At 39.5% G+C, this 19,936-nt stretch overlaps 1 protein-coding gene across 2 annotated transcripts; it reads right to left on the bottom strand.

Moving 5' to 3' along the window:
- Positions 1-1,244: 1,244 nt before the first annotated feature.
- On the bottom strand, positions 1,245-18,986 carry SMPDL3A (sphingomyelin phosphodiesterase acid like 3A). 2 transcript variants are annotated; one of them, XM_070376352.1, is made up of 8 exons: positions 18,765-18,986; positions 12,602-12,815; positions 11,560-11,704; positions 6,672-6,768; positions 5,805-5,974; positions 5,033-5,213; positions 3,296-3,420; positions 1,245-2,113 (listed from the first exon to the last, which is right to left on the bottom strand). In XM_070376352.1, exons 2-8 carry the CDS (start codon positions 12,688-12,690, stop codon positions 1,796-1,798), a joined length of 1,125 nt encoding a protein of 374 aa, XP_070232453.1. In that variant the 5' UTR covers positions 12,691-12,815; positions 18,765-18,986; the 3' UTR covers positions 1,245-1,795. The 2 variants fall into 2 exon arrangements, with proteins under 2 accessions (XP_070232453.1, XP_005890177.1); XM_005890115.3 differs by lacking the exon at positions 18,765-18,986 and adding an exon at positions 18,477-18,634.
- Between the last annotated feature and the right edge of the window lie 950 nt (positions 18,987-19,936).

Below are 19,936 nucleotides of genomic sequence, written 5' to 3' on the forward strand. Positions count from 1 at the left end.
CTAAAGAGCCTCTTGATGAAAGTGAAAGAGGAGAGTGAAAAAGTTGGCTTAACACTCAGCATTCAGAAAACTAAGATCATGGCATCTGGTCCCATCACTTTATGGCAATTAGATGGGGAAACAATGGAAACAGTGGCAGACTTTATTTTTTTGGGCTCCAAAATCACTGCAGATGGTGATTGTAGCCATGAAATTAAAAGATGCTGACTCCTTGGAAGGAAAGTTATGACCAACCTAGACAGCATATTAAAAAGCAGAGACATTACTTTGCCAACGAAGGTCCGTCTAGTCAAAAGTTATGGTTTTTCCAGTAGTCATGTATTGATGTGAGAGTTGGACAATAAAGAAGGCTGAGTGCTGAAGAATTGATGCTTTTGAATTGTGGTGTTGGAAAAGACTCTTGAGAGTCCCTTGGACTGCAAGATCAAACCAGTCCATCCTAAAGGAAATCAGTCCTGAATAGTCATCAGAAGGACTGATGCTTAACCTGAAACTCCAATACTTTGGTTACCTGATGTGAAGAACTGACTCATTGGAAAAGACCCTGATGCTGGGAAGGACTGAAGGCAGGAGGAGAAGGGAATGAAAGAGGATGAGATGGTTGGATGACATCACTGACTCAATAGATATGAGTTTGAGTAAACTCCAGGAGTTGATGATGGACAGGGAGGCCTGGCGTGCAGCAGTCCATGCTATCACAGAGTCTGACATGACTGAGCAACTGAACTGAACTGAAGAAAAATATAGAGCTAACATCAACATAGCCACTGACTGAATTAGGAAATAAAACTTTCCCAATGCATTTAAGTCCTCTTATATATCTCTCCCCAATCAACTTTCCCATTCATTAACCTCCAACATTCTTGTATTTGATTTACCAACATACCTCTTTTGGGGGGATCTGTTACATATATCTCCAAGCAATCTATACTATCAATATCTCTGCCCTTTTTAAAGTTTGATAAAATATTCTGTTTAGCCATTCTCCTGCAACATTCTCTTCCTTAAAACCTAGCAGTACTAAAAAGGGCTCTCCTTCACTCACAGAGTGGAGACAGGTAATGAAGTCCTGTCCCGTGATGTCTCATAGAATCAGAGACAGCTCTAATGTGAACTTGGTGTTTTCTCAAGAGCACAGACAATGCAAAAACAGGGTTAACCTCATGATACTTAAAACAGTTTGAACCTGAGTTTACACATGAAGTTTCCAAGAGAGTGAATTAAAAACTGAAAATGACCATGTTAAAAATAATTCATTCTTCTTAAGGAAAAATAATTTGTTTTATTGTATAAATGACAATTTCAACAACAGTATAAATTAGGTACAATTATGTAAACTGGAAGATAGGGTGCGTGCGTGTTCAGTTGTATCCCACTCTTTCGGACCCCATGGACTGTAGCCCACCAAGCTCCTCTGTCCATGGAATTTTCAAGCAAGAATACTGGAGCAGGTTGCCATTTCCTACTCCAGGAGAACTTCCTGACCCAGGGATTGAACCTGCATTTCCTGAGTCTCCTGCCTTGGCATTGGCAGACAGGTTCTTTACAATTGAGCCACCTAGGAAGTCCTGGAAGATAGGGTGTTTACATTCAAACATCATTCTAGTGATGGGCAATTTAAATACATTTGATATAATAAAAATTGAGAGTGCTACATTTCTGCATCATAAAAAAGCAAAGACAGGAATTATTCCTGTCCACTCAGTAACTCACAAAGATTTGCATAACAGTTTCCACAAACTGATCTCAGAAGCAGAGCATCGTTTCATTATCAAAGAGAACCAACTGTGAAATATTACAATCTGTGCTTCATATGATATTGTCTGAAGCAATCTGTATAAGAAATAACATCAAGATTCATAATTGCACAAATCTGAAAGATCTTACATTTTCCCTGACAAATTACACTGCTGTCGTAACTCACAAAGAAGTATTTGTAGTATTTTACGAACTGTTTACTCTCTTGGATTGCAAATTGTTTAGCTAACTTATACAAACTTTTTGGCTGCAAATCTTGAATGTCATAGGCCTGGGTCAGGTTATACTCCAGCTTCCAATTGGATTCTCCCTTTAGATTAGCATCTGTCAGGTTCAAGTAATACTGCAGCATATCCTATAGTTAAAAAATAGTTAAAAAGAGTAATAAAGCCTGGTTCATATTTTGGCATATAACATACTGCATAGCAAGTAGAGTTCTTATTAGCATTTATGTTATCTTCTTAATTTTAAAGTGTAGTCAATTTAAAAACTGAGAATCGTTTTTAAGGAAAAAGAGTCCCGATAGAAAAATCTATATTGTTTTGTTCATGTAAAATAGAATGAAAGAATATAATAGAAAATAATCCAATAGAAAATAATCCAACTATACAGAAAGATATACAGAATAAAAAGCCTTCAGTTTATACACCTCAGAAGTAACCACTGCTAACAACTGTCTATAAATCAGTTATATGCAGCAGGTGGCTGTACAAGCCCACAAATGCTGTCAAATTTTCAGGAAACTCCAAGCTAGTTTATATCATTACCGCAGCTTGAAATTGGCCATTTGGGGAGTATTTATGCCATGGAAATTGGCAAACACTACAAAACAAAGCACTTTCCACCCCCCAGTGAGCCAGCCATTAAACGTTTACCAGCACTCCAGTGTATGCGTGCTGTTCCAGACTGTATGTACAAAAGAAATACAGGTATTTGATTTCTTTTTACTATCTTTTTCATTTTTTCATAAAATGAGATCACACTATACAAACTATTTTGCACTTTAAAAAACGACATAGTGTTATAGCAGGTACATCTTTCTATGTCAGTGTATACACATACACATGAGTTTCAGATCTAAGAATAGGCAACTAATAGCTGTAAAACATTTCTTTTGGACTATTCTTATCAGTCAATTGTTGTATTATCTTTCTTAATTTAAAGTTGATGGATTAAAACCAGATTTCTCCTGCACTATTGTTTTTTGTAAAAACATGCTCCAGGGAATAATAGAACTGTTGCTTACTAAATTTACCTAGAAGAAAAATGCAGTTCCATCAGTATAGACTTTACCTGAGAAATTCTTTTCAAATTACATATTTGTTGAAAGGTACAGTATTCATAAACTAAATGCCTAGCCTTTTGAAGGTGAATTGATATAAAGCTGACATTCAAAACACAAAAAAAGAAGACATCTTGAGATTTCAACATAAAGTACAACTTATAGTAGCTGTGTTGAAAACATTCAACTAAACTGATGAAAACTACATAGACATGCAAAACTATGAAGTCAATTCTAAAAGTTACACCAACTTACCAATAATTTATAATCACGAGGATCATACTGAAATAGTCTGACACCAGGATTGTTGGTCAGTCTCTCTAAAATACTTCTCACTGGAGTAACAGCAGGAGCCACAAACAAAGAATTTACTGGCTTTCCTAGACAAAACATATGTACATAAATGTATGTGTTTTTAACAATTGAGCTTAATAATATTAAAAAGTTTCAGATTAAACAGTCAAATAATGCATGATGCTTGATGGATCCTGATTTAAAACAACAGTAAAGAGACACTTTTGAGAAAACAGGGAAAGTTTTATTAGGAAGGAGATTAAAAGAATTATTGTTGGTTTTGTTAGTTAAGTTAATGGAATTATGATTATGTTGTTATCCAAATATTTTACCAATGTGTGATTCATGTAGTGTTGAAATACATTTAATGTTTGACATTTACTTTCAAATACCTCAAAAAAAAAAGAATCATGGGTAAAACAAATCTTGATAGATATTTGAATATCTCTGCTTTTATATATATTTGAAATTTTTCATGATAAAAATATCCAACTTATTACAAATATACACACATGAAAAATACAAGGCTAGTTTTTTTGTACTCCACCTATGACAATATTCCAATAATTACATAATAAGAATTTGATTAAAGTGTCACCATGTTTTATGTCTATTATAGGACTAAATTTCTTTCTGAGTAAAAAAGCTATCAAAGGCTGAAAAATGGTCATTTTTTACCAAGTCCAGTCATCCTAGATGAAAAAGGCAAAACATTTCAAAAATGTTCTCCAATTACTGAAATATATATATATATATTGATTTTTATCCTGGCTGACTACTAAAAAATCAAAACTTTTATTTTGTTAACTCTCAGTTTTCTGCCTTCATTCAGAAGTTATCTTTAAGAATAGATAATCATTGTCTTATTTAACGCAAGTGCTCCTTCTGTTTTTTTTCTTTTAATGCTGAGTAGATGACCATGTTGGTAAGCACTTTAAAGTTAAGAGCTTAATATATTTTACTTTAAACCACAGTAAACTGTGCTTTGCTCTTTAAATTCTAAGTAAAACTAGTCATAGCAAAAGAAACTTGAGGACTTCCCTGGTGGTCCAGCGGTTAAGAATCCATCCACCTACAGATGCAGGGGACACAGGTTTGGTCCCTGGTCCAGGAAGAGTCCACATGCTGAGGGACAACTAAGCCTGTGTGCCATAACTACTGAAGCCCGCACACCCTAGGGCCTGTACTCCCCAGCAAGAGAAGCCACAGCAATGAGAAGCATGCACCCCACAACTAGAGAAGCCTGCACGCAGCAGCAAAGACCCAGCGCAGTCAAAAATAAATACATTTTTTTTAAAGTATGGCAAAACCCACCACAATATTATAATTAGCCTCCAATTAAAAATAAATGAATAAAAAAAAAAGAAAGAAAGAATCTTGAGTCTCACAAGTAAAACAAAAACAGTGCTTCTCTAAGCTTTCAGACCTAAAAGAACATTGGAGTGAGCTGAAGGTTTCAGAGGCTTTTGGGTCAACAGCGATCAGATGGTGATGGCTTTGGGAAGTTAATAAGAAGTCCAGCAATTGGACTAGATATAGTCTTACACGCTATAGGACTATATATATATTCATTGAAGGTAAGTGAGAACAAGCTAGTGCTGGCAAGTAGATTTAATAAACTTTAAATTTATTGGATCAGTAAAAGTTAATATTCACTATTTTGTGTAGCAAATGGATACAAATAGAACATTCTATTACCTTTTTTATCTGAAAGAACCATAATACTATCTCTGTGAGTATGTCCATAAAATTGTCCTGCAATGATGTCACTGTATTTTCTAAAAATGTCTATCAATTTCTCATTATGGTATTTTCTCATTGCTGAGATGCCCCTTGCATAAGGCAGATACCCCACTGGAACATGAGCTATGATGTACACCTGGGGAGAGAAACACAAAGAGGACTGATGGGATTCTTTCTGCACATTTATCATAACAAAAAGACATTTAGATACCCAAGATTGAAAGTACACTAATTAAACTTTAGAAAACAAATACACCATCTCTCCTACTCATTTATCAAAAAAGGAGAAATTATGAAACTATTAATGGTCTTAAATTTATACTTGTCTATTTACACTGCATGGTTTATGATATAATAGTCTTCCCAGGTGGCGCTAGTGGTAACGAACCCGCCTACCAATGCAGGAGACATGAGAGACGTGGGTTTGATCCCTGGGTTGGGAAGATCCCCTGGACATTATGATATTAGGTAACTGTGACCATGCTGCAGTCCATGGGATCGAAAAGAGAAGGACATGACTGAGCGACTGAACTGAACTGAACTGATCAAGCCTTAGAGCAAAATAAAACAAAACTGGCATCAACAAAAGAGCAAATCATGAACTGTTTCATGCAAGAACATCTTTAAATTTTAATACTTTTATTAATACCTGACCTCTTGCAAGTCTAATAAATTCACAAGTATAACCCTCTGTTTATCCCCAGTGATGTTGGTCTATGGCATCTACCTTCTCTTTATTTTGCTGAGAGATGTTCAGTGTATTTTCTAGCCATTCAAATTGATTTGCTGGATCAGTCTGATTTAGGGTCACGGAATTTGGGCCATAGTATAAGTTTGTGTTGAGACTGATGATCCGAAGTTTCGGATTATTTGAAACTTTCTGTGTATAAAAGCCACCTATAAAAACAAATTTTAAACATATTCTATTACTAAAATAATACACAGATACATAGACACTGTGAAAGCAAAAATCTTAATTAAGGTTTACAATCCTTTCAGGAAGGTTATACTTATTTCTCATTGCCTCGTTTGCACTTAAATAGGCTTATCATTGGATAAGAATCAGATTTAACAAACACTGAAAACCTTCTCTGTGTCAATTCCAGAGCTGCCACTTCCACATACTGAGGTCACAACAGTTGTATTTAACATTCTTATGAAAAGATAACTAGGCAATGAGGTACTGATTTTTATCAAGGAACGATTAACAAATCAACTTCTACCTTTGTATATTTGGGGAATTAAGAGATACAATGAAATCTAAAATCTAAAGAATGAGAACACTGAAGATACAATAGCAGATAAATCAAAGCTGCTAGACTCTCAGGTGAGATGGGGCTTAAATGCATAGCTGTGAACCAGTGAGCCAGTGACAGAACACTGCTGTCAGGGCGCTTTCAGAGTTAGTGGACCTTGGCCCACTCACCATCCACGCCACTCCTCGGCTTTCAAACATGGTAAGGCCTCTCGGAAAACTGGGCACAGAGACTCTTCAGAATTGGCACACCCAAACAAACACTAAACATCTAAGTCCAAACGATATTAACTGGACAAAAACAGAGATAAAATAAGGCTGAGTAAATCTTTCACTTACCTTTCCTTAAAGTAGTAATAGCGTCTTCAGTCAGCCATGGTTTCCAGAGGTTTGCTACTGCATTGTACACTTTGCTGTTGACTACAGGCAGTTGATCCTGGCCACAAACAATATAATCCAACATTGAAACTCTGAAGATACATGGATGAATTAATTTAAACATGACTTGAGAGATTACTACCATAGGAGGCATCTGGAGATGCTGGAATACTAGATATACTTAATTTTTCAAGGAATTTATGGCTTTGTTGGGGAGATGGAGAACAAAATGCAAGCAGCCATCTATAAGACAGTGTGCTAGGAACCATCGCAAGGATCTGGTGAGTGGAGAAACAAGAATAATCAAGGCTGCCCTAGAGAGTCAGCAGGGAGAGTGAGAAGAGCATTTGAACCAGACCTTGAAGAATGATTTCATCAAGTTGATAGGAAAGGGAATCAAAGTAAAAACAATGGCCCAGACACCAACATGGTGCCGTATACAGAAAAAAGCCCTTGTTTTGGCATAACTGAAGTACAAAATTGATGTGGGAGTGTGCTCATTAGACACTGAAGGCTACTTTGCCCCTGAAAATTTAAGTTCTGGTGTAGCATTCCTAGGAAGTGGAGAAAACATCATGATTTCAGAATTAAACAAAGTCCTCTGAAATGTTAACACTAGTATAAAGCATTTTAACTTCTTGAAAGAAGACTTATAACCACATGTTTTTGATTTGAAGTCTCTTTATGTCAACCCTGAATATTCATTGGAAAGACTGATGCTGAAGCCGAAGTTCTAATACTCTGGCCACCTGATGCAAAGAGCCGACTCACTGGAAAAGACCCTGATGCTGGGAAAGACTGAAGCCAAAAGGAGAAGAGGGTGGCAGAGGATGAGATAGATAGCATCACCGACTCAATGGAATGAATTTGAGCTAACTCTGGGAGATAGTGAAGGACAGGGAAGCCTGGCGTGCTGCAGTCCATGGGGTCGCAAAGAGACACGACTCAGTGACTAAACAACAACTCTTCATGTTAGCCTAAATCATATCATTTTGATTTTCTAAATATTATATGTATAATATATTAGACAGTATTTTTATCATCCTACTTTATCATATCATTATTAAAGAACCCTTATGGTGACATAAGCTCTAGACAAGAAAAATAAAGCTTCAAGAAAATAGATACTGAATAAAAACTCAGAAATCATTTGTGAAATTGAGTGATTATTTCTATTTTCTTTTCAAAAAATTATACTAAAAAACTGAAGCCATTTTCTTCACTTTCTTCATTTCCCTCTGTATATTGGTGACCCAGACCTATTTCTTCAAGGAGTTTCACTGACGTCATTAATTAAAATGCTTTACCTTTTTAAAAATGACATTCAAGTCACATTAGTTCCTAATACATATGCCTAATACTGAACTGAATACATGATTAAAATATAACTATATTCAGGGAAAGTTGTAAGCAAATGACTTCTTTTAACTGAAGGTAATTATTCAAAGTATATTTTCAGTTTGTGTCAGAGATTGGAGTGATCTGTCTGAAAGCTACACAGTGGCTTTGCCCAATCTAAATCCTAATAAAACATTGGTAAGCATCATCATCATAAAAAAGCCTAACATTTTAGCCATTTGTTTACTTCAGGATGGATGCCAAGATACTGGTATAGTCATGTAGAGTCAAAATTATATAAACATTACCCTAGACTTTTCTCTCTACTTTAAACATGAGAAATATGAGCACCAGAGTTACGTGATTTATTCAGGGAGAGCTTGTCAGTTCCAGTTCAGTTCAGTCGCTCAGTTGTGTCCGACTCTTTGTGACCCCATGAATCGCAGCACACCAGGCCTCCCTATCCATCACCAACTCCTGGAGTTCACTCAGACTCACGTCCATCAAGTCAGTGATGCCATCCAGCCATCTCATCCTCTGTCGTGCCCTTCTCCTCCTGCCCCCAATCCCTGCCAGCATCAGAGTCTTTTCCAATGAGTCAACTCTTCGCATGACGTGGCCAAAGTACTGGACTTTCAGCTTTAGCATCATTCCTTCCAAAGAAATTCCAGGGCTGATCTCCTTTAGAATGGACTGGTTGGATCTCCTTGCAGTCCAAGGGACTCTCAAGAGTCTTCTCCAACACCACAGTTCAAAAGCATCAATTCTTTGGTGCTCAGCTTTCTTCACAGCCCAACTCTCACATCCATACATGACCACTGGAAAAACCATAGCCTTGGCTAGATGGACCTTTGTTGGCAAAGTAATGTCTCTGCTTTTGAATATGCTATCTAGGTCGGTCATAACTTTCCTTCCAAGGAGTAAGCATCAGTTCCAGAGCTAGATATAAATTCCACATCTTTCTACCATCACTTTTATATCCAATTATCCATTGCACAATGGGAAGTGGTACCACCCACAGTTAGGCGGCACCAGCTTTGCCAGTGTAGGAGTATATAAGGATGCTGGTCTGGGCTGCTTCCTTGAGTAGTAATGGGAAGAAATCCTTGGGCTGTCCATATGAATATCTACTTCTGACATAATGGGTGGGAACTTGTGTCTGTATGTTTATGTAGCTATGTTTATATACACGTTGATGGGAGAAATAACACATCCAATTTATTTATTACTAACATTCACCAGAATTTTATCTCAGATATGAGTAGCCTCTAGGTGAATTTGTTGTGGGGCTTTCATGTTACATTTGACATTCCTGAAACTGGGATGGAAGGAAAGATGGCAAAATAGTAGAAAGAAGATTTTCAGATACAAGATCACAAGCCAGAAAGAGGAAAAAATTAGCTGTTTAAGGTAAAAGGCTGCCCAATTTATCCTAGTTATACATGTAATAGGATATATTTTAGACTTCGATAGTACCTATATCTTTGAATTATTATATGATTTGGCTTCACAAAAAGAAAGCAAAGAAAAAAGTAAAATGAAACCAATCCTCAGAGGAGTTAGGAAACACGTGTCCCGTGTCCCTGCTTCATGCTACCACCACTCCACTGACTGAGGGCTTATAATGTGCCAGGTAGGAAACTATGCCCTTTCCACCGAGCATCACTCAGATCAGATCAGATCAGATCAGTCAGTCGTGTCCGACTCTTTGCGACCCCAGGAATCGCAGCACACCAGGCCTCCCTGTCCATCACCAACTCCCGGAGTTCACTGAGACTCACATCCATTGAGTCAGTGATGCCATCCAGCCATCTCATCCTCTGTCGTCCCCTTCTCCTCTTGTCCTCAATCCCTCCCAGCATCAGAGTGTTTTCCAATGAGTCAACTCTTCGCATGAGCATCACTAATTCTCCCCAAAACTTTGCAAGGTTAAGTATTACTGCTCTTGTTTACAAATGATCAGGGATAATTACATGCATTACTCAAGTTGCTCAGCTATTAGAAGCAGGACAGGTTTTTAAATTCTAATGAATGTGACACTAAACCCCACAGGTTTCCATTACAGCAGTCTGTCACCTAAAGCTTATAAAAACAATGTGTGTAACCTCTGGTTCCTGGAGACTGTCCACCTCCAGCCCTCTGCTCTGTGTGGTCTCATGTTTCAACAGTAACAAAAGCTGATCACTATGTTAAGAGGCTGACTGTCACCAAGACTCACATATTATTCATCTCAAGACTAGAGGCCAGACCCAGGAAGTCACTTAAGCTTGTCCTAAAGTGCAACTTTCAAAGTCACAGTATTTAGATTAATTAACTAATATAATCAAGACCCTTATTAAGCAGTCTTTTGACATGAGATGGAAAAGATATTCTAAACACAGAGCAAACGCAGACAAAGAAAGGCATGAAAGTAAACACCATGTTCAGGAAATGCTGATACGTTAGTCTGGCAAGAGCAAAGTACCTGTGAAAGGATGTTTGTTCAGCTGAACACAAAAGATACAGGATGTGGGCTCTGCCACTGAGTGACTGAGCAGTTAAACGAGCACAGTTCTGGGCCTCAGTTTCCTCATTTATAAACTGAAGAGTTAATCTAGACCAAGGGTCAGCAAACTGTTTCTATACAGGGTCAAATAATAATACTTTAGGCTTCGGGGTCATATAATCAATATGGTAACTATTCTCTGCTGTCACAGTACACAATCCACCGCAGGTAAAACAGAAAGAACAGCCATGGCTCTATTCCAATAAAACTTTTATTTACAAAATCAACTGTGAGGCCATATCCTGACCACAGGCCCTGGTTTGTCAAGCCCTGTAATAATCTCTAAGATCTCTTGAATCTGAACAAATGTAAGATTCTACACTGCTACAGCAGATCCCTGTTACTGGAACTGCTATCCGACTGTTATGCACAGGCTGTTTAATAAAACAGCCACTCTAATAAAGGTTGAAGCCTAAGTTGTATCAGACATTAAAAATATTCTGAACATACTCTCTGCCTTGAATTATATTTTGAACATGGACTTCCCTTCCCTTCTTCCCTTCCCATAGAAGGGAAGATAATTCTCTATGCTTTGTTTTTAATCACAATCCAGCTTAGATCAGAGCATGAGTAGCTTAGTATGTCTAATAGAAATTCTAAAGTATGTAAACATTTGTCAATATTAACCTTTTTATGCTAGCCTGAACATGAAAATTAAAATGAACAAAATAATTAAAAAAAAAAAAACTGAGGAAGAATAAGAAGGAAATCACAAATTAATAACCCATCAACTAATAATCTGCTTCCAAAACCCCACTATGGACATAACTTTTTTGAACTATTAAGAGTCAGTTTTAAGTCCCCAAACCATGTGTCTTGCCATCCTTGATGGTTAGTGTTAAGAGCACACTCTACTTCCACAAGCCCTGATCCCATGCTCTGTTATCAACCAGTTAGTTGCAAAACTTTGACACTACTGATGGGGAAAATCCTTCAAGCATTTCCAGAAGTTGTGGTCAAATTTACCTGTGGCCAGTAGTCATGATTACCCAATGCAGGGAAAACCTGGAGATTTGGAAAGAGACGCTGGATAGTGGTCGTGATATTAGCAATCACATTTATGACTTTGTCTGTTGAGAGTTCAAGCACTGGAACATGAGGTGGGCTATCCCTGCAAAGAAGACAGAATCATAGAAAACAAAATCGGCTTCTATAAAAAGTCACTAGACTCTTGTGTAAAGCTTTGCTGAAGTGTCATTGTCGAAGTCAACCATAAATCAACAGATGATAAAGAGCTGATAAACTACTCTGCACTTACTTTTGTTCCACTGAGAACCCTAAAGAAAAAGAAAACCTGTGAAATACAAAAGATAAACTGAAAATGTCAGCCTATTTCACTGCCTGACTGAAGATTTATAAGAGGCAAAAATGCTTAGTAATTAAAAGCACAGACTCCAGGGCCAAAAGTGCCAGGTTTGCCCTCTTATAGCTGTGAGCACTTGGACAAGCTACTTAGATGCTCAGGGCCTTAATGTCCTTATCTGTAAAATGGGAAGAATAATAACAATTTCTATTGCGGAGATTGAACGAGTTACAACGTATAAGTTAAAATAAGGCCATGATCATTATTGCGGGTACAGGAAATACAGAACTCTTCACTCTGTCGTGATGAATAGAATTAGTTAACTACACCACCAGAAGATGATGTTTGTAAAATCGCTATCACAGGTTAATTCCCATTGCTGACTTTTGTTTTTTGATTATTTAACCAAGACTTATTATCACATTAATAAACATCTCAAGATAATGACACAAAAAGCTATTTATAAACTCATCTCTTAGTTAATATGGACATATTTCTAGAGGATATATTCTAAACAAATAAAACTGGGACTTTGAAAGTTTTTCTTATGCCTAATAATGCTGACTTATTTGATCTAGTATTTTTTAAGCACCAATAATTCTTAACATGTAAATTAAGTTTCTGATGAAATTCAACATCTTAATGAAGCTTAGGACACTGTAGATATATACTCAGTAACTATATGATATTTATGTAATCACTCACCCTGTCCATATCATAAAAGATACTTTTTGTCCTGAATTTTTAATAAAATCAAGTGCTGAAAAAATGAGACGATATGGAGAATCACACATTACATCTCCAAAAGGACCAGGATCTGAGGCTTCTGCACCTTTGGAGGAAGCGCACACTTTCGTGTGGTCACCTGTGATGTGGTAAGTAGGATCTAAGTGGAAGTCCGTCACGTGCCAAAACTGTCCTGTTGATGAGAAAACAAGTGGTGTTAAACCTACTTCTCTTTTGGAATTCCCATACAAATATTTACAGTAAGATGAAACAGGAGTTCCATTCTGTGTTAGAGGAAAGCCTTAGCAATTTAAATATCCATGTGCTGAGTAGCTCAGTAGTCCTGTCCAACTTTTTGTGAACCCAGGGACTGTAGCCCTCCTGGCTCATCTGTCCATGACATTTCCCAGGAAAGAATACTGGAATGGATTTACACTTCCTTCTCCAGAGGATCTTCCCACCCCAGGGATCAAACCCACGTCACTTGCATCTCCTACATTGGCAGGTGGATTCTTTACTACTAGTGCCACCGGGGAAGCCCAAATATCCATATGCCCTGAAATTAAGCACAGTCTTTCCCTGTGAGAAATACTGACTCTAAAGATAGTATGAAGATTTTACCAGAATTCACTACTTGCACACAACAAAATTGATGAAATCAGTGACAGCGTGACTACTTAACAATGACCTGATAACAAACATAAGTTTTCATAGTGATATACATGGAAACCCCTTTCTGGGAAGTCCATAATAATCCCATATATTGTATCTTAATATGCTTATTAAGGAAGAAGCTTAATATGCTTAAGGAAGAAGCATATCTTCTTCCTTATAGAACTTAATGTTTTAGAAATTATTTTCTTCTTGTAGAAAAATGGACATAAAAATATGATGTGTTTTGTTAGGGTTACACAGTGAAGAGATTGCAGATGTTTGTATGTATGTTAGTCGCTCAGTCACGTCTGACTCTTTGCCACAGCATGGACTGTAGCCAGCCAGGCTCCTGTGTTCATGGAATTCTCCAGGCAAGAATACGGAAATGGGTAGCCATTGCCTTCTCTAGGGGATCTTCCCAACCCATGTATCCGCATCACAGGCAGATTCTTTACTGTCTGAGCCACCAGGAAAGAGATTTCAGAACTTATAACGAAAAAAATCTTGCTCCTAATTTCGTGTAAAACCTTGCCTCTCAACATTAATGGAAAATGAGTCTTTAGCTTTCAGCCAAAAATAGCCATTGCTAGAGGTTCTCAAAAGCTATTTAATAGAGGAACATCTTCTATTATACACAGTCTAAAATGTTAATAATAACATTAAGGGAAGCATTTGTTAAAGAAGATGCTTCCATTTGGGTTTTCAGGGAGAAGCCCAGGAACCATTTGATAGCACCCTTGCTTGGAAATCATCTTGACAAAGATTCTTTCATTGAAGGAAACACTAGTACTAATAAGCATAGTAGCAGCCCTCTTTATTAAGTATTCACCATATGCCAGACATTGTGGAAACAACTGAAATATACTATGCAATTTCATTCTCAAAACTACTTCTTAAGCAGGAATCCCTGTTCCTATTTAGAGTTGAGAAATTAATAATGGGTCAATTATAACATTTGCTCTAGTATATACAGCTTTAGAAACAGGACAGCCAAAATCTGAACCCCCGTTTTGAAAGGCTCTCAAGTTTGCCCTCAAGTTTGATTTACATATATCTTCATGAGACTTTTTCACGCTTTGAATTTTGAGCTTAATCTGCTAATGACTAATTTACAATAGGAAACACATCAGAAGTGACAGAGTAGCAACATACCACACCAAGAGCATGGAAAAAATGAGCAGAATACAAAGTTTTATCTATACAAATAATAAAAAGCTAAGTTTGCACCTGAAAAAATACTTGAATAAAACCCAAAGCTGGATAATAAAGTAGAAAATTGAAAGCAGTTGATTTAAGGTGGAAAAGGCATATTATATATATTTGGGATGTTGTTTCTCCACGATGTTGTTACAATAGCACATTTTAAGCCCATAGCTAAGAAGTGGTAGATAAAAAAATCCAGAACAAAGTAGTCCTCAAATAGTCTTCATGGTCAATTACTTGGTATTCAGTCCTCATTTGAAAACTTTTGCCATGAATAATTTATTTTATTCCATAATGCAGAAAGTACTCCAACTTTTTCCCAGCTTGGACCTACTTTACTCAGCACATAAAGTGGATTGGCAGATAACTCAGAATTATCCTGGAGACAGCTCTTTCTTGGGGTATAAATATACACTGCATCTCAGTTTTATGTAAATATGTATATTATTCAAAGAATGTTAAGGTGTGTAGTGAACTTACAAGCAGAAAAGCATAGTGTTATGGTTAAGAATGGGGGCTCCACAGACTTCCCTGGCAGTCCAGTGGTTAAGACTATGTGCTCCCAAAGCTGGGGACATGGGTTCAAGTCCTGGTTAGGGAACAAAAGTCCCACATGCCCCGCCACATAGCAAAATAAATAAATAATTTTAAAAATAAAAATTAAAAATGAATAGGGGCTCCAGAGTTAGACTGCCTGACTTCAAACCCAAGCTCTTCTTCCCAATCTAGTTGTATGATCTTGGCCTGTTTCATCTGTAAAATGGAAATAATATTATTGTCTACTGAATAAGAGTTAAGTAACTTAGTAGAAATAAAGGCCTGGTACTTGGTAAGCTCAGCATTAGTTATATTATTCTTCATTTGTAATGTCAAGTTTGCATTTGACACTGAATTTCCTCATTTCCAAGTAGTGGAAATGTATTGAGTGCTTACTTTAATACTGTTTCTTATGCTTTACATGTATTTACTGACCACTATTTTCATTTTACAGATAAGTCCAAATCACATACGTCATATGCAACAGAACTAAGACAGCAATTCCAGAAATCTGATTCCAGAGTTGATACTGTTCTGAACAACCGCACACAGTGCCTCAGCGTGTTAGTTCACATGCAAAAGTCCTTTCAGAATAACAGTCCTTCCACCTCACTTGCCTCATGCAAAACAGGTAACACACCTACAGGAAATACTGCGTCAAGTAAGGGACAGGAAATTACTAATATATTACATTTCTAAACAAAACTTTTGTAAAACAAAGCTGGAAACACATTGAAGACACTCGTCTGATGTAACCTGTTACCTGGATTTATACATCCCCAGCATCTAGAAAATATCTGATCTATGGTAGGTCCCCAGTAAACATTCTTTAATTTAGGCACAGGAAGATTCAGGATTTCCTCAAGATCACATGGTGACTCGGTAATGAAAGCTGAAATGCAACCAGTCTCTCCAGATTTTCAGTCTAGTGCTCTTTCCACTACCATTGCACTGCTGAACATATCAGTAGGGGGTAATTATTTAGATACACTGAAGGGTGTCTTTAAGGAGAAGCCAAGAACGGAGCCCTGATAGGTTCTTAACCCGGGATTTATCAATAATAAACATCTAGAGACCTCACCTCCTGCCTCTAATGAAATGTATACAAAATCCTGTTTGTGTGTGTGTGTGTCCAAGGCTATAAACCTGGCCTGTGGCAGAGCCCACACTTCAACCCAGATTCTCTGGTTCACAGTCCAACATGCTTTTCACTACTCAATTATCACATCTTGTTTGGCAAATAGGGAAATCTCATGTGTCTCAGTGGTAAAGAATCCACCTGCAATGCAGGTGACACAGGTTCGATTCCTGGGTCAGGAAGATCCCTGGAGAAGGAAATAGCAACCCATTCCAGTATTCTTGCCTGAAAAATCCCCTGGACAGAGAGGAGCCTGGCGGACTACACACAGTCCATGAGGTCTCAAAGAGTCAAACATGGCTTAGTGACTAAATCTTTTAGAAGATTCTCACAAATGTATATTGGGTGTTTGAACCCTGTTCCCCCTGTCCCTGTCTCTTCCTCAGGCAACAACTCTGAGTAGCTTCCTTACAGAAACAAGGAGCTGCGGAGATTCACCAGACCACAGAAATCTGTCATGGAGGCCTTCAGCAACCAGACCCTTAAAACCAAAAGGTGAATTTGCCAAGGGCTGGCCTCCTGCAATCTAGGACATTTTATCTCAGAATCCTAAACAGCCACATAATTGAAGAAAGACAGCTTTAATGAAAGCAGAAATCAGCATACATAAGTATTTGGGGACAATTTTTTGTTACGACGGACAGTTGGGAAACCAGACTGACAGTTCTAGCTTTCAAATGAGTCATGAGCAGCTGAGTCATGAGGACTTGGCTCTTGGACAAATAGGCGTGTGAGAAAGTAAAGTGATAAAGATAAGCAGTCTCAGCAGTCAGCACTGCGCTGTTTCAGAGACAGCTATGCCCAAACCACAAAACATAAAAATAACTCCACCTTGCCCATTTCCCCCTCCTCTAGATAACAGAGCCACCACCAGCACTTGTGTGCGGAGTCTGTGTCCAACTCTTTGTGACCCTATGAATTGCAGCCCATAGGATTCTCCAGGCAAGAATACTGGTGTGGGTTGCCATGCTCTCCTCCAGGGGATCTTCCCAACCCAAGGTTGAACTCATGTCTCCTACACTGGAAAGCTGTTTTTTTTACCACTGAGTCCCCTGGGAAGCCCAGATAACTGAGCAATTCTATTTGAAAATGAGTCAGGGAGGTGGGGATATCCTGACACTGAAGGCTCATATGGCATCATAACATCTCCCATCCAACGTTTATCTATTCAGGACCAGTGGTTCTCAAACTCCAGCATCTACCAGAATCAGCTGGAGGGTTTGTTACACGGATGGTTGGGGTTTCGGATTTAGTAAGACTTCAGTTCAGTTCAGTCGCTCAGTCGTGTCCGACTCTTTGCGACCCCATGAATCGCAGCACGCCAGGCCTCCCTGTCCATCACCAACTCCCGGAGTTTACTCAAACTCATGTCCATCGAGTCGGTGATGCCATCCAGCTATCCCATCCTCTGTCGTCCCCTTCTCCTCCTGCCCCCAATCCCTCCCAGCATCAGGGTCTTTTCCAATGAGTCAACTCTTTGCATGAGGTGGCCAAAGTATTGGAGTTTCAGCTTTAGCATCAGTCCTTCCAATGAACACCCAGGACTGATCTCCTTTAGAATGAACTGGTTGGATCTCCTTGCAGTCCAAGGGACTTGGGGGTGACTAAAAACTTGCACTTTTAACCCGTTTAGGTGATGCTGGGGCTCTTGGTCCCAGACTTCACTTTGAGAATCACTTCCGTCCAGGTAGGCGTTGGGAATGAATAAAACTGACTCTGCCCTCAGAGAACCCAAGGGCGTCCAGGTAAAGTGAAATGAAGGCCCCGAGCGTTCTAACGTAGCCTAACGAGTAGGGAGCGCGGTGCCTGCGGCCGTGCTGTGGTTGGTGAAGTAGGACGAAAAGGTCACCAAACTTGGCGAGCAAGATGGAATAAACTCCGAGTCGCACTGAAATGTACACTGCTGAGCGATTGAAACCCGGCAGCTCCCCCGCCCTACAAGGGCAGATTCGGGGCCCCTGGGAATGCGGGACATCCAGCCCCCAGCTTCTTTTTTCCCTCGAGACACCCAATGTTTCCTTCCTTTTGCCCGGGAGCAAAACACATATGGAGACACAAAGTGAAAACAACTGCACGAGAAGAGCAGCGCCCCTGCAGTGCCCCCACTGTTGTCAGCCAGTCCCGATCTCCCCGCCGAGCCGAGCGGGCACTCTGGTGCCTCCGTCACCTCGCCCTCCCCGCGTCCCGCAACGGGGCCACAGTCCCGGATCCCGGGCCCTTGGCGCAGGCGCCCCTCTGCCCACTCGCTGTGCTCGCTTCGCGCATGCGCTGTGGCCGCGGCTCTCGGGCAGCTCCAGGGACGGAAAGGATACAACGACTCACCCACCGCGGGACCAGTGCCAGCGGGAGCCAGAGGCAGTCCGAGGCCGGGGCGGCAGTGCCAGGCGGCTAGCAGGCAACAGACAAGCGCCCCCAGCCGCGCCATCGCGAGTTGCAGCCACGGATCTGGGAGACTCTTGCTGTAAGCAGACTCCCCTGGACCGTGGGACCTGGGGAATCCGGGAGGAGGTAGAAGACCTCTGCGGTTGTTAACGCCCAGCGGTCACGTGCTAGATTCCGATTCCTCAACGAGTACGTTCTCTTGACCTTCAGCAGCTGTCTGGCGATTACCTGGTTTATTGTTGTTTCTAAATCGGCGACAGGTCCCGGAAGGAATGTGCTTGAGGCAACCCCGCGCAGATTGGGTCCCCTAAGTGCCACTTAACCCTAAGTGTATGGGTCTCCTCAGAAGTGATGCAGAGAACCTCCAAGTGTCTTGATTTGAGCCAGGTCAGCAGAGATTTCGACTACAGTGGATCTGAGTGTGATCCCTGGAACAGCAGCCTCAGCACTATCTGGGAAGTTGAGTTAGAAGTGAAAATTTCCCAATAGACTTGCCCCAAAGCTGTTGAGCCACAAACAGGACCTGAAGCCTAGTCCTTTTGTGTCCAAGTCCTCCACAAGATGCTAAAGTTGTGGTGACGTTTGAGAACCACTACTCAGAAACACTGCACTTCCCAGGGGCACTAGTGGTAAAGAACTCGCCTGCCAATGCAGGAGATAAAGGAGAGGTCAGTTTGATCCCTGGGTGGAAAAGATCCCTTGGAGGAAGGCATGGCAACTCACTCCAGTATTCTTGCCTGGAGAATCCCATGGACAGAAAAGCCTGGCAGGCTAGGGTCCACAGGGTCCCGAAATACCAGACACGACTTGAGTGACTTAGCACTCACACTAGGTTTCAGTTTTTGTTTATCTGGGGTTTTTCTTTGCTTGCTTGGTTATTTTTGCAGTTGAGTTAGAGCAGTGTCTCAGAACTGTGTTGTATGCATTTCAGAGATAATGGAAATATTTATGGAAATCATATGGAAATCTATATATGGAAATCATATATACAACTGGTGGGTTTTATTCTTCAAGGAATTTTTGAAGATAATCTGACAAAGGAGCCAAGATTCCCAATCTTCCTTGGGTTCTGTGTTCCTTGTGATATCACTTATGAGGATTCTGATCCCTTCAAGATAAAGGAGCATATAATTTAAATTTATAGGATATGGAATTCCTTTGAAGAAGAAAAAAACCTTCCAGAATTACTAACCTCATAAAAAATGTTACCAAGTGTATTTGTTTCCCAACAGAGAAATTCTTATTTTGTATGCTGTGTAATTTAATGGGAAAGTGTCTCATAAAAAAGGCTTTGAAATGGGAATCAAGGTGCCTCCATTTTCTGTTTCGTGTCTTGCCAGGGAACTTCCCAGGTGGCAGAGTTGGTAAAGAATTCTCCTCCCAGTGCAGGAGATGCAGGT

Source organism: Bos mutus, chromosome 9 (genome assembly GCF_027580195.1).
Source record: "Bos mutus isolate GX-2022 chromosome 9, NWIPB_WYAK_1.1, whole genome shotgun sequence".
NCBI classification, from domain to species: domain Eukaryota; kingdom Metazoa; phylum Chordata; class Mammalia; order Artiodactyla; family Bovidae; genus Bos; species Bos mutus.

Bases quoted from the DNA above. Each gene is read 5' to 3' on its own strand.
- SMPDL3A (XM_005890115.3), bottom strand. From the start codon at position 18,579: ATGGCGCGGCTGGGGGCGCTTGTCTGTTGCCTGCTAGCCGCCTGGCAC. The intron at 12,816-18,476 runs GTGAGTCGTTGT...TCTCATCAACAG, and splicing joins TGGCACTGGTCCCGCGGTGG to GACAGTTTTGGCACGTGACG. The intron at 5,214-5,804 runs GTAGATGCCATA...TTCTCTCCCCAG, and splicing joins CTCAGCAAAATAAAGAGAAG to GTGTACATCATAGCTCATGT.